General features: G+C 62.1%; 3 protein-coding genes across 3 annotated transcripts in view; 1 reads left to right on the top strand and 2 right to left on the bottom strand.

Annotated features, from left to right (window-relative positions):
- The window catches only part of MED24 (mediator complex subunit 24), a 17,767-nt gene extending 15,911 nt beyond the window's left edge, over window positions 1–1,856 (top strand). Inside the window, exons 24-26 of the mRNA XM_017737141.1 lie at window positions 1,049–1,126; window positions 1,272–1,420; window positions 1,531–1,856. Coding sequence (XP_017592630.1) covers window positions 1,049–1,126; window positions 1,272–1,420; window positions 1,531–1,647 — 344 coding nt within the window. The 3' untranslated portion in view covers window positions 1,648–1,856. The remainder of the gene's footprint in view (window positions 1–1,048; window positions 1,127–1,271; window positions 1,421–1,530) is intronic.
- Window positions 1,857–4,823: 2,967 nt separating this feature from the next.
- On the bottom strand, window positions 4,824–6,916 carry CSF3 (colony stimulating factor 3). Its single transcript, XM_008643296.2, has 6 exons — window positions 6,634–6,916; window positions 6,033–6,202; window positions 5,569–5,676; window positions 5,293–5,439; window positions 4,971–5,127; window positions 4,824–4,906 (listed from the first exon to the last, which is right to left on the bottom strand). Exons 1-6 carry the CDS (start codon window positions 6,647–6,649, stop codon window positions 4,824–4,826), a joined length of 681 nt encoding a protein of 226 aa, XP_008641518.1. The 5' UTR covers window positions 6,650–6,916.
- Window positions 6,917–8,978: 2,062 nt separating this feature from the next.
- Window positions 8,979–10,595, bottom strand: part of PSMD3 (proteasome 26S subunit, non-ATPase 3) — a 5,674-nt gene continuing 4,057 nt past the window's right edge. The window contains exons 8-13 of the mRNA XM_017745376.1: window positions 10,558–10,592; window positions 10,226–10,345; window positions 10,046–10,149; window positions 9,671–9,826; window positions 9,528–9,578; window positions 8,979–9,431 (exon numbers count right to left, since the gene is read on the bottom strand). Coding sequence (XP_017600865.1) covers window positions 9,354–9,431; window positions 9,528–9,578; window positions 9,671–9,826; window positions 10,046–10,149; window positions 10,226–10,345; window positions 10,558–10,592 — 544 coding nt within the window. The 3' untranslated portion in view covers window positions 8,979–9,353. The remainder of the gene's footprint in view (window positions 9,432–9,527; window positions 9,579–9,670; window positions 9,827–10,045; window positions 10,150–10,225; window positions 10,346–10,557; window positions 10,593–10,595) is intronic.

Below are 10,595 nucleotides of genomic sequence, written 5' to 3'. Positions count from 1 at the left end.
GCGGTGTCACGGGTTGCGGCAGCTCCGGCGGGACTTGCTGGAAGGGGTCCACGTCCTCCCCAGTGGGTGCTGTCACAGCTCCCACATGCATTGTCCACACTCCTGGGCAGTGAGTCAGGACATTCCCAGGTTGTTTCTCTCCTTATCCCAAATTACTCTATATATTAGTTTTCGACACATCCATTGACCTTCGGTTTCAGTTGGTTTCATTACTGTCGAAATATGGGCTTTTCCCTTTATTTCACTTATCTTCTTTTACCTCCTGAGGCAGCAGTCCCACCTCTTCCCAGTGACATTCAGGACTTTTTTGGGCTATTTGCTGCAGTGATGTGGAAATGCCGCTTCCTGCAGCCACCACGTAACTCATGTGATTCCATGAGAAAAGTGTGGGAGGGCTTTCTTTTTTTGGTGAGCATCCTCAGAGCAGCACAAGGTGGATCCTGCAGATTTGGGCAGGGGCTGTGGGCCATGGGGTGCACAAGAGCCTTCCCAAGGGGATTCCCATCCCGTTGGAGCGGACCTGACCCAGTTCTTCCACAGGAGTGCCCAGCAGCACTTCACAGCTGGGGTCAGCTCAATCCTCCTGGTCTGTCCCAGGATTTGCTGCTAGATTTGGACGTGCCTCAGCTCTGATAGCTGGATTGCGCCCTGACAGTGAGATGGGAGGGCTGCTGTGCAGCTGTTGAACATCTGGCTCTCACACAGGATGTGTAACTTGTGTGTTGCTGCTGTTCTCCTCTGCTCCCGTTCGTGACACCACGAATCACACCCCAAAAGCAGTGTGGGGAACCCATTAGGGCTCCGTGTGGGCTGGCAGAGGGGACAGGGACAGGGCAGAGACCATCTGTGCTGTGTTTCTGGGGTGCCCCATTGGCACAGACTGTTGGGTACGGGGGGCCTAAACCTCTTCTGCACGACAGGGTTGCCTCATGGCAAAGCCCCTCCTAGAGCTGGGTGACCTCGAGTGGCCAGAGCTGGCTGGGGTGGGCACATTGGCTTGACCAAAGGGGCCATGAGGCTGTTCCTGACTCTCTGCTCCTGCCCACAGATCGCTCCATGAGCAGCTCACTCTCTGCCTCCCAGCTCCACACCGTCAGCATGAGGGACCCACTGAACCGGGTGCTGGGTAAGGTGGGGATGGGTCTGTGGGGTCACATCCAACCACTGGGACACCAGTGGGAAGTTCAGGCCACCCCTGGCCTCCCAGAAGTGACCTGACTGTTGATCTCTCTCTGTGTGACCTGGCTGTTGATCTCTCTCTGTCCCCACAGCAAACCTCTTCCTGCTCATCTCTTCCATCCTGGGGGCCAAGACAGCCGGCACCCACACCCAGTTTGTCCAGTGGTTCATGGAGGAGTGTGTGGAGTGCCTGGAGCAGGGCAGCCGTGGGAGCATCCTCCAGTTCATGCCCTTCACCATGGTGGGTCCAGTGGCTGTGACACGCCTGGGGGTGCACCAGGGTCCCGTGGGATGGGCACATCCCAGGGTCCTGCTGACACTCAGCTGTGCTTCTTCTCTGTCCCTGGGCAGGTTTCAGAGCTGGTGAAGGTGTCCACCATGTCCAGTCCCAAAATCGTCCTGGCCATCACTGACCTCAGCCTGCCCCTGGGCCGCCGCGTCGCCGCCAAGGCCATTGCTGCGCTGTGAGCGGGGCTGCTCCGGCCAGGGGGGATCCCTGAGGATCCCTGGGATCTCACTGATCATCTGGATGGCTGGGACGGCCTCTGTCAGTGCAGCTGCTGGAGGCTGCTCCCGCGGCACACGGGGCCGTCTCCTTGCTCTGCCTCATGGCACCTTTGAGACTGAAACACCCCCTATTTTTTTTTATTCTATAAATCAATCCTTTTGTAGAACCAGCTTTTGCCTCATCTATGTTTGGGGTCCTGGGACTCCCCAAAACCCCTTGATTCTGGGGGTGATGGGGAGCCAGCAGCCACGTCCTGTGCTGGGCAGGGGGGGATCCCTGTCCCGGACCTCAGAGTGGGTGGTGGGCTGCCCGTGGTGCTCCGGCCAGGAGCGGGTGCTGCCCTGGGTAGGGCAGGGATGCTTCCCTGCTGTGCTGTCAGCCACAAGCGGGGTCTTGTTGGGAATTCCTCCCAGTGAGTGTGAGTTTTTGTTGGAATTCCTTCCCATGAGTGTGAGCTCTTGGAATTCCTCCCCGTGAGTTCCGTCCGCGGTGCGCACGGCACTGGCAGTGGGTGAGTAACTGTGGCCTCGCCAGCACCACACTGGCTTCGTGCTGGGACAGGCTCCTCTGGGACTGTCCCCACACCCTGTCAACTGCTCCAGCAGTGAATCCTCCCGGCGCTGTCACCAACTCCTGTCCCCGAGGGGATGGCAGGGCCAGGGCCGCTGCACCTCTGCTCCTTCCACTGGTGTTGACTCACAAGAAAGGGGAAAGCGGGGCCAGCGGGCCCCAGCCCTTCCCTCAGGGCACTGTGACTGATCCCACTCCCGGGGCTGGGCTGTGCCTCTGCCCCCTTGGCACCAGTGGGGTTCCCAGCCCTGTTTTGGGGGCTCCAAGGGGAGATGAGGCTCAGAGGGATCCTGACGCAGTGCCGCAGGGGTTGGGTCAGTGCTGGCCGGGGAAGAGGCAGCAGGGACGGTGACTCAGGGCCAGGCTGACCCCATCTGATCCCGGGATGAGCTCAGCTCCTGGCAGCTCCCAGGCTTTGCCGGAGGGAGAGACCCCAATGCACTTGGGGTAGCTGTGCGTGTTGCTGGTCCTTGGCCTTCACACAGAGCATCTTCCCCCTTCCCGCTGCTCCCAGGGCTCCAGCCCCTGGTCGCAATCCGGGGTCAGCCGGGAGCAGCTGCGGGGCTGGGTGGGGCAGATAACGGAGCCGTGGCACGCACCGGGATGGGTCGGGATGGCCTCATCGGACCTGACAGCTGCCTGAATCCCTCCCTGAGCTGGCACCGACCTGCCCGGGCACCTCTGCTTGTCCAGGGGCGGCCCTTTACCGTTAGCCCGGAGCAAAGAGCAGGACCGGGCGCTTGTGGCCTTCCCGGCTCTGTCAATATTTGCCGAGGCAGCCCCGTGCCTGGCGTTGGCACTGGCGCTTCCCCTTACAGGAAGGGGCTGGAGCGGGAGAAGGGGGTTTTCTGTAAGCACCCGTGAGGCGGGGGAGGGAGGGAGCTGCAGCCCTTGGAGTGTGTGCAGCCAAATGCCCCTGGGCGAGGGCTTCCCCCTGGCAGTTTGCGACCGTGGGGCTCCTGCCTGTGCCAGCCCCTTCCCAGGGCTGGAAGTTGCGGGGAGGCAGGAAACTGTGAGCCCTGGCACCCCCAGCACTGGGCTCTGTCCCTGTGTGGCTGGGATGAGTGTGGTGAGGGATGCTGGTGGTCATGGGATGTGAGCGTGGGCCCAGTGGCAGGAAATGGGACTGGTGAAGCTGGGACAGCCCAGGGTGGGCAAACACCCATTGGGGAGAGGCTGGGGGTGCCCTTAGGGGCTTTCTGGGGCAGGGAAGATGCCCAGGGGTCTTATGACATTTCTCAGCCACATCGGGGCTGCCCCTTTGTCCATCCACTCTGCCTTCCTCACTGCTGAACGCCTCCTCCCACCGTGACAGCTCTGCGAGGGCCCTGGGCACATCCCTGGGCAGCTCTGGGGCAGCTTCCCTGTGTGACAGCAGCAGCAGAAGGGTGGTTGGGGACCCCCGGTGCCACCAGCCCAAGGATGAGCCCACAAACCAGCTCTGGGCGTGGTGCCGGTGCCCTCAGCGGGCGCTGCCAGCACAGGCGGCTTCCGGAGCTTTCTAGGAATCGGCTCTTGCCCAAGCAGTGCTGCGGGGCGTGGAGGAAGCAGCCGTCCCACGGTGCCTCCTGGCCCTCAGCGGGCTCAGACCGTGGGGTGGGGACACTGCGGGGGCTGCATTTCATCTGTCTGAGCTGACACCAGCAGCCACAGCCCAGCCCCAAAGTCCTATTCCCTCATCAACCGTGTGTCTGTCCCCATGTCCCCACGCCCTGGCCACTCCGCCCGCATCCCTCCCACCCAGGCAGGAGACAGCGGAACAGAGAAAGAGTGCAAAAATAGAGTTTATTTCCATTTTTATCACATAGAAAAAAGCGAGCGGGTGTTTCTCGGGGCTCACCCAGCTGCAGCAATGAATACAGTACAAAACCACCCCCGCTTGGAGCTCCCACACAGCCACGGGACCGGGGCTGCGTCAGGCTCAGGAGGATGGGACTGTGCCCAAGTGGCTCTTTCCGGCCAGGGATGGACACAAATAAGTTAAACTGCAATAAGTACTCTGAGTTTAGCAGGGAAGGGGGACAGAGCAGAGATACAGCACCCCAAAGTGCTGGGGCTCCCTGGAAAAGCCTCATCTTGGTGAGGCTGCTGCATCCCTATGGTTCCATCTTCCCTCCCCTCCTTCCCTGATGGCTAATAAATATTAATTACTAGAAATAACACCCATCAGATGTGTCCCTGCAGGCTGCAGCCTGGACAGGGAGATGCTGCTCTGGAGCACCCTCATCCTGGGATGAAGGTGGTTTCCCTTGGGATGCTGCAGCAGCCCCAACAGCGCAAGCCGTGGGGAAACTGAGGCATGGGCAGTGCCAGCAGCAGCTGCAGGGGCTCAGCCCAGCTCCAGAACCTCATAGCAGAGATACGCTTGTGTTTAAATATTAAACAAGGGTGATGCTGCACAGGTACCTGTGCACGGATCCACCGCGGGATCCCCTGGCGCCTGCCCGGGGTCGTGGGCGGGGGAGCATCTCCAGACAGATAAATATTAAATAGCCTTAAATATTAAATAAGCAGAAAATGGGGTACTCCCGGGATGTCCCTCAGGTGCAACATCCACAAACAGGGGTCAGAGGTTGGCGAGGTGCCGCAGCGCCCGGTACGCCGTCTCCAGGAACCGCTGGAAGTTGGCCAGGATGAAGAAGCCACCGACTTGGTGGCGGAAGCGGGAGGAGAAGGTGGGGAGGGGGTCCTGGTTCTCCGTGGGGTACGTCACCGTGGCCCAGCGCCCGGTACGCCGTCTCCAGGAACCGCTGGAAGTTGGCCAGGATGAAGAAGCCACCGACTTGGTGGCGGAAGCGGGAGGAGAAGGTGGGGAGGGGGTCCTGGTTCTCCGTGGGGTACGTCACTGTGGCCAGGCCCAGGTCCTCCATCTGCAGCCAGGCAGAGGCAGTGGCATCAGCCCCAGGCCTGGAGACACCCCCCTGCCCCTGTGTGCCCTTCCTGGGCATGCAGCCCCCACCATGCCCTCCCCTCCTTTGGGATGCAGCACCTGCTTTACCCACCTGTCCCCACGAAGTCCCCCTTTGCCCCCTCACCTGCTGCTGGATGTTGGAGGACAGGTTGGCCATGTCCAGCTGCAGGGTCTCCACCAACGCAGCGTGCCCAGGCAGCAGGTCCCGGATGGTGGCCAGAGAGCCGTGGTAGATGCGGAGCCCGGCACGGATCTGGCTGAAGCAGGTCTCCTGTGGTGGGCATGGTGTGGTCAGCGGGGCTGGGCATGGCCAGGCCACCAAGACACAGGGGGCTCTGGGGTGCCCCAAGCCATGACAGAACTGACCAGCTCGTGGCAGGAGTGGGCCGCCCGCACTCACCGCCTGGAAGGTGCGCTTGTGACACTGCTCCAGCAGCGCCTGTGCGACGTCCAGGTCCTGCCGCACCAGCAGCAGCTCCTCCTCCTTGCACAGCTGGAAGGTGTCACACTGCAGACAAAGGGGACAGGGTCAGGACACCAGAGGACGCCAACGCCCCCAGCACCCTGCAACATCCCATCCCTGTGCTCTGGGACCCTCTGCAGCCCAGCCAGGAGGAGGGAGGGGATGGAGTGGACCTGGTGCAATGGGGATGGAGATGTGGCTGCCCTGGCGAGTGCGTGCCCAGGAAGGTCACCACGTGTTCCCAGTGGGTGCCCCAACACCCCAGGGCTGAGCCTTGGGCAGTGCAGGGGACACTGCTGGCTCCTGGCCCTGCGGTGCCGATAAGGCCAGGGAGGAGAAGGTCGCCTTATCTGTGACCTCGCAGTGGCTGCCATTCCCCTTCTGCAGCGTGTGGGACTCACCACCACGCGCTGCAGCGCAGCCACATCCCCGTGGATCTTGCGGGTGAACTCGAGGTTCCTCTGCAGGAAGAGCTGGAAGTCCTGGTCCCCCGAGAGCTCGGTCAGCGGTGCCCCATGCAGCGCCTGCCACGGCGCCCACAGCAGCACACCCAGCAGCAGCGCCAGCCCACCTGTGGGGACAGCGGCTCAGCACCCACCAGACACCCCAGGGAACCCCGACCCCTCATCCAGGATGGGCTCAGCAACCGAACCACCCTGGGGATGGTGGCAGCAGTGTGGCGTGGGGAAGGGGTAGAGACCCTGAAAAGGGAGAGGGACCAGTGTTCTCTGTGTCCCACCGGTGCTGGGGGCAGCAGAAGGGGGCTCTGGGTGTGGGTGCAGCAGGTGCTACAGGGTAGGGTGGGTTTATGGGCGCTCTGGGTGTGGTGGGTGCAGTGGGGACAAGTGGGTGCTACTGCTAGAGTGGGTGGGCTGGGTGCACTGGGGGCAGTGGGTGCTGTGGTTGCTGTGGGGGCAGCAGGTCCTATGGGCAAAGTGGGGCTTAGGGGTGGTTTGGGTGCAGTGGGAGATGGGGGTGCTGCAGTGGGTGCTGGGTACTCACGGATGAGGAAACACATGGTGGATGCCCGGCTCGGTGCCTCTTCCTCTGTGCAGTGCAGCCCTGCCCTGCCCAGCCCGGCCCGGCTCCGCTCGCTCCTGCCCGGCTCTGCTCATCAATCGGGGCATTTATAGTCCGCGGGCCTCGGGGATTCTCACTGATGAGGCAACAGCGCGATTGCTTCACTTGCGTTAATCACAGCATGCAAATCTCGGGAAGCGGGTGCTCGGCCGCGGCCACACCGTGGGGCTTTCCCGGGGCCGGTGGGCAGCAGTGCCCCTCGGTGTGGCCGCAGTCGCCCGGTGGAGCCCAGGCACTGAGGCGGGTGTCAGGGCAGGTGGGGCCTTGGTGACTCATTAACCTGCTCGCAGGGCTCCCACTGCGCTGGCCTGGTGGGCCAGTGCCCAGCACAGCGGGGTGACGCGCAGGGTCATGCACAGGGTCACTCGCAGGTGACCGGGCAAGGGGATGGTGGCTTCTCACTGCTGCTGTCACTCTGGGGTTGTCCCCATCCCCAGCCCACGCGGGCAGCACCCCCTGTCAGCTGCCTTCGACCCTCACCTCGGCATCTGGGCGGGTCCTGGCGGTGTGACCTTCATGGTGGTAGCACCAGCTGGAGGGGGCCAAGGTGTGACCCCTGCCAGGGCTGTGGCTCTCTGGGGCAGCACCACGGGGCCAGATCCTGCCTTGCTGGGCACTGTGGGGCCGGGTTGTGCCCAGTGTCCTCAAGCACTGGCCAAATCAGGCTGACCCCACCTGCCAGGGGCCAGCTCCCCCTCTGCCCCTTCAGGGAAGAGGCTTCCAGGGCAGCCTTTGGCAAGGGGTAGCTGCTCCCGGCCCCGTTGTGCTGACGAGGGAATTTTGGCTCGTGACGTTTCCCGCAAGTCCTTCCAGGATCTGTTGGGCCAGTGCCAGCTGGCCAGCTCCTGCCTGGCACGGGCTGGCTGGGGCACGGGAGGCACCCACTCCCTCCCCTCACAGCCCTGGGCAGGGTGACCCCAGGGCAGCACTGGGGTGGGGAGGCTCATTCTGCAACCCTGACCCCTGGCTGGGTCTCATCGCTGCCCTCCTGGAGGCTGTGTGGACAGGAATGGGCACAGGAATGGGGAGAGGAATGGGGACAGGGAACCCTGTCTCTGCAGGTTGCAGATGTTGGTGGGCACCGTGATGGGCCACACACCCAGTGGGGTCCATTTGTGGGGTACAGTTTGTGGGGTACAGTTTGTGGGGTACAGCCACAGCACCAGTCCCAGAAGCTGGAAGTCCTGGAAGTTCCTGCCTCCAGCTGGGAAATAAACCCCCATCAGCTGCAGCCAATCCACAAGTACCAAGCAGAGCCTTCCTGGCACAGCCAGGTGTTAACTCTGAAACCTACTGATGACCTCCCTTCAAACCTGGCAGCACTGAGCGTTCTGCCCTCCGGATGCATGAAAGGACCTTGGCAGTAGAGATTCATAGGATTTTTGGGAGGAACAGCCCTCCCAGCTCTCCCTGTGCCCTCCCTGGAGCCAGGGAGAGCCGGTGGCCATTGAGGGGCTCAGCCTGGTGCACCCACAGGATCACCCCAGAGCAGATCTGCCCTCTCAGCAGGATGGTGCTTTCAGGAATTGTGATGGGGGTGTGGGGGGGTTGAATCAGTGCCCAAAGCCCCTGTCAGCTTTCCAAGGAAGGAAGTGGTTTCAGACCCGAAACTGTGGGTGTTGGGGAGTGGGGGAGGGAGCTGGCCCAGCAAAGCCCCCTCCCCCATGTGGCTGGAGTCCTTGGTCCCACGGAGTGTCCCGGGGACCCCCCCCCCCTTTTCGGCCACGTGGTCACCCTTCCTCTTCCCGTGGCCCAATTTGGGCACCCTCAGCCTCTTCCTGACCTCTGCCAACACACCAGCACTCCTGGGGTGTCCTTGTGTCCCCAGTGCCAGCCCTAGCCCACCTGGCTGGGCTCTTGCCTTCTCTGGTCTCCCCTAGAGACCCTTAGAGAGGCAATGGGCTGGGACAGCCCCACAGTTGACCTGCAGCCCTGGCTGCCTTCCTGGCATGGGTGTGCTGGGACATTCCCAGATTTTCTCAGAGAACTCATCCCAGATGCTGCTGGGACCCACCTGGAGTGGCTTCATGTCCCCTGTCCCCATCACCCCCAGGGCTGGTGTTGTGGGGCACAAAGGGGGCCCAGCCTGGCCCTGTGCCTTTCCCAGTGGAATCCTCTTGGGATACCATCCTGGAGCTGCTGGGGCCTCTCCCAGCACCACTGGGACAAAGCTCCAGTTCCCCAAGCTCAGGGGGGGAGCAGAGACCCCAAACCAGCCCCATGCCCCCTCCCCATCCCAACAAACCCACAGCTGGAGGCACCCAGGCTGGTGTTTTTCCATCTTTTATTTTAAAAGTCATAATTGAAGTTTAACAAAGTTTGACCCCGTTGTTGTTGTGGGAGCCGGGGGGGCACCAGTGGAGACCCCACTCCTGCTCCCTCCAGCCCCACTCCCCTCGCAGCCCCTCTGGCATCGGCTCCGATGTCACCACAGGGATCCTTTTAAGGATGTTTATTGGGGAGGGGGGTCCCACCACAGGTGCAGGTGGTCAGGGGGTGTGGGCCCAGGGAACCCCCTGTGTCCCCTCCCACAGTACAGACATGCAGGGATTTATAAAAGAGGGGTCTGGGGGGGACGGAGGGCCCTGCTCAGCCACCATCTGTCCAAGGGACAAATAAAAAAGTACAGCCAGGGCCCAGGGTCACGGAAAACCGTCGTCATCGTCCTCTGCCATCTCCTTGGCAAACTCTAGGTCCTGCTGCTCACGCTCCCGGCGCTCCTGGAAAGCAAAGGCCGAGGTTGGTGGCAGGTGGGGACAGGAGCCACATCCTTCCCACAGCCATGGTGGCTGCAGAGAACCCCGGTGAGATCTCACCTCTGCAGATTCCAAGTCCTTGTTGTAAGATTTGGGTGGGAACCTCATGGCCTGGAGAAAAAGAAGAGGAGGAGGATGAGCTTGGAGCTGAGCCAGCCCTGAGCCGTGTCCTGCTGCTCCCCTCAGCGACACGCTGTGCTCACCTTCACGGACATGTTGTGGATATCGAGGCAGAAGGAGATGCGCTGGTGGAAGGCCAGCTGGGGCTCCCGTGTGGAGTAGATGTCGATCATCTCCTTGGACTGGACGTAGCCCTTCTCGTGGTTGATACTGGCCTCGATCACGCCGTCGCGGATGGCCTGTGAGCCCGGGCACGGGGCAGGGCATGGGGTGTCCCCGAGGGCTCGGGACACGGCGCACAGAGCGGGGATGCGGCGCCCTGAGTGTCCCCAGTTCTCCCTGGAGGAGCCTCAACCCAAACCCAGGGGCATTGCAGGGAGGGGGGTGGGGGATGGGGCAGGGTGGGGGGCTGTGGGCACCCCAGGACCCCAAAAGGATGGGGCTCGCTGTGCTGGTACCTTGGCAACGATGAACTCGGCGTCCTCAGGGCTGTCCAGCTGCAGCTTCTGGGCGATGTCGGCCAGGGAGATGCGGGAGTAGGAGAGGCTGATCATGCGGACACCTGTGGGGAGAAGGGAATGGGACGCAGCCCCCCCAGGCCTGCCCAGCCTGCGGAGGGTCCTCAAACACTCTCCTACCTGTCTTGATGACGTTGTGCCTCAGCCGAATGATCAGGGTGTAAGTGCCATCAGCCTGGAACTTGTCCCCAAACTGGTCAAGGACTTGGTTGAACTTGGCCAGGTTCCCCGTCCTGACAGCTGGAGGGAAGAAGGTGGGAATGGGGGAAGGAGAAAGGCTGGGGAAAGTGAGTCAGGGCTGGCTGACTTCCTCCTTCTCAAGTGGCATCTGCATCCAAGTCCCATCAAGGGGAGAGAAGAGAACTCCCATTGGGTCCCTTCCCACTCAGGATATTCCATGATTCTCTGACACTGCGGGAAGGACAGAGACAGGCAGGGGGGGGCAGCCATACCCTGGGGCAGGAGGGAGCAGGGGCAGCGCGCGAGCTCG

Source organism: Corvus brachyrhynchos, unplaced genomic scaffold (genome assembly GCF_000691975.1).
Source record: "Corvus brachyrhynchos isolate BGI_N302 unplaced genomic scaffold, ASM69197v1 scaffold30, whole genome shotgun sequence".
Lineage (NCBI taxonomy): Eukaryota > Metazoa > Chordata > Aves > Passeriformes > Corvidae > Corvus > Corvus brachyrhynchos.
The sequence above is the reverse complement of the archived record's forward strand: the minus strand, read 5'-3'. Positions and strand labels throughout refer to the sequence as shown.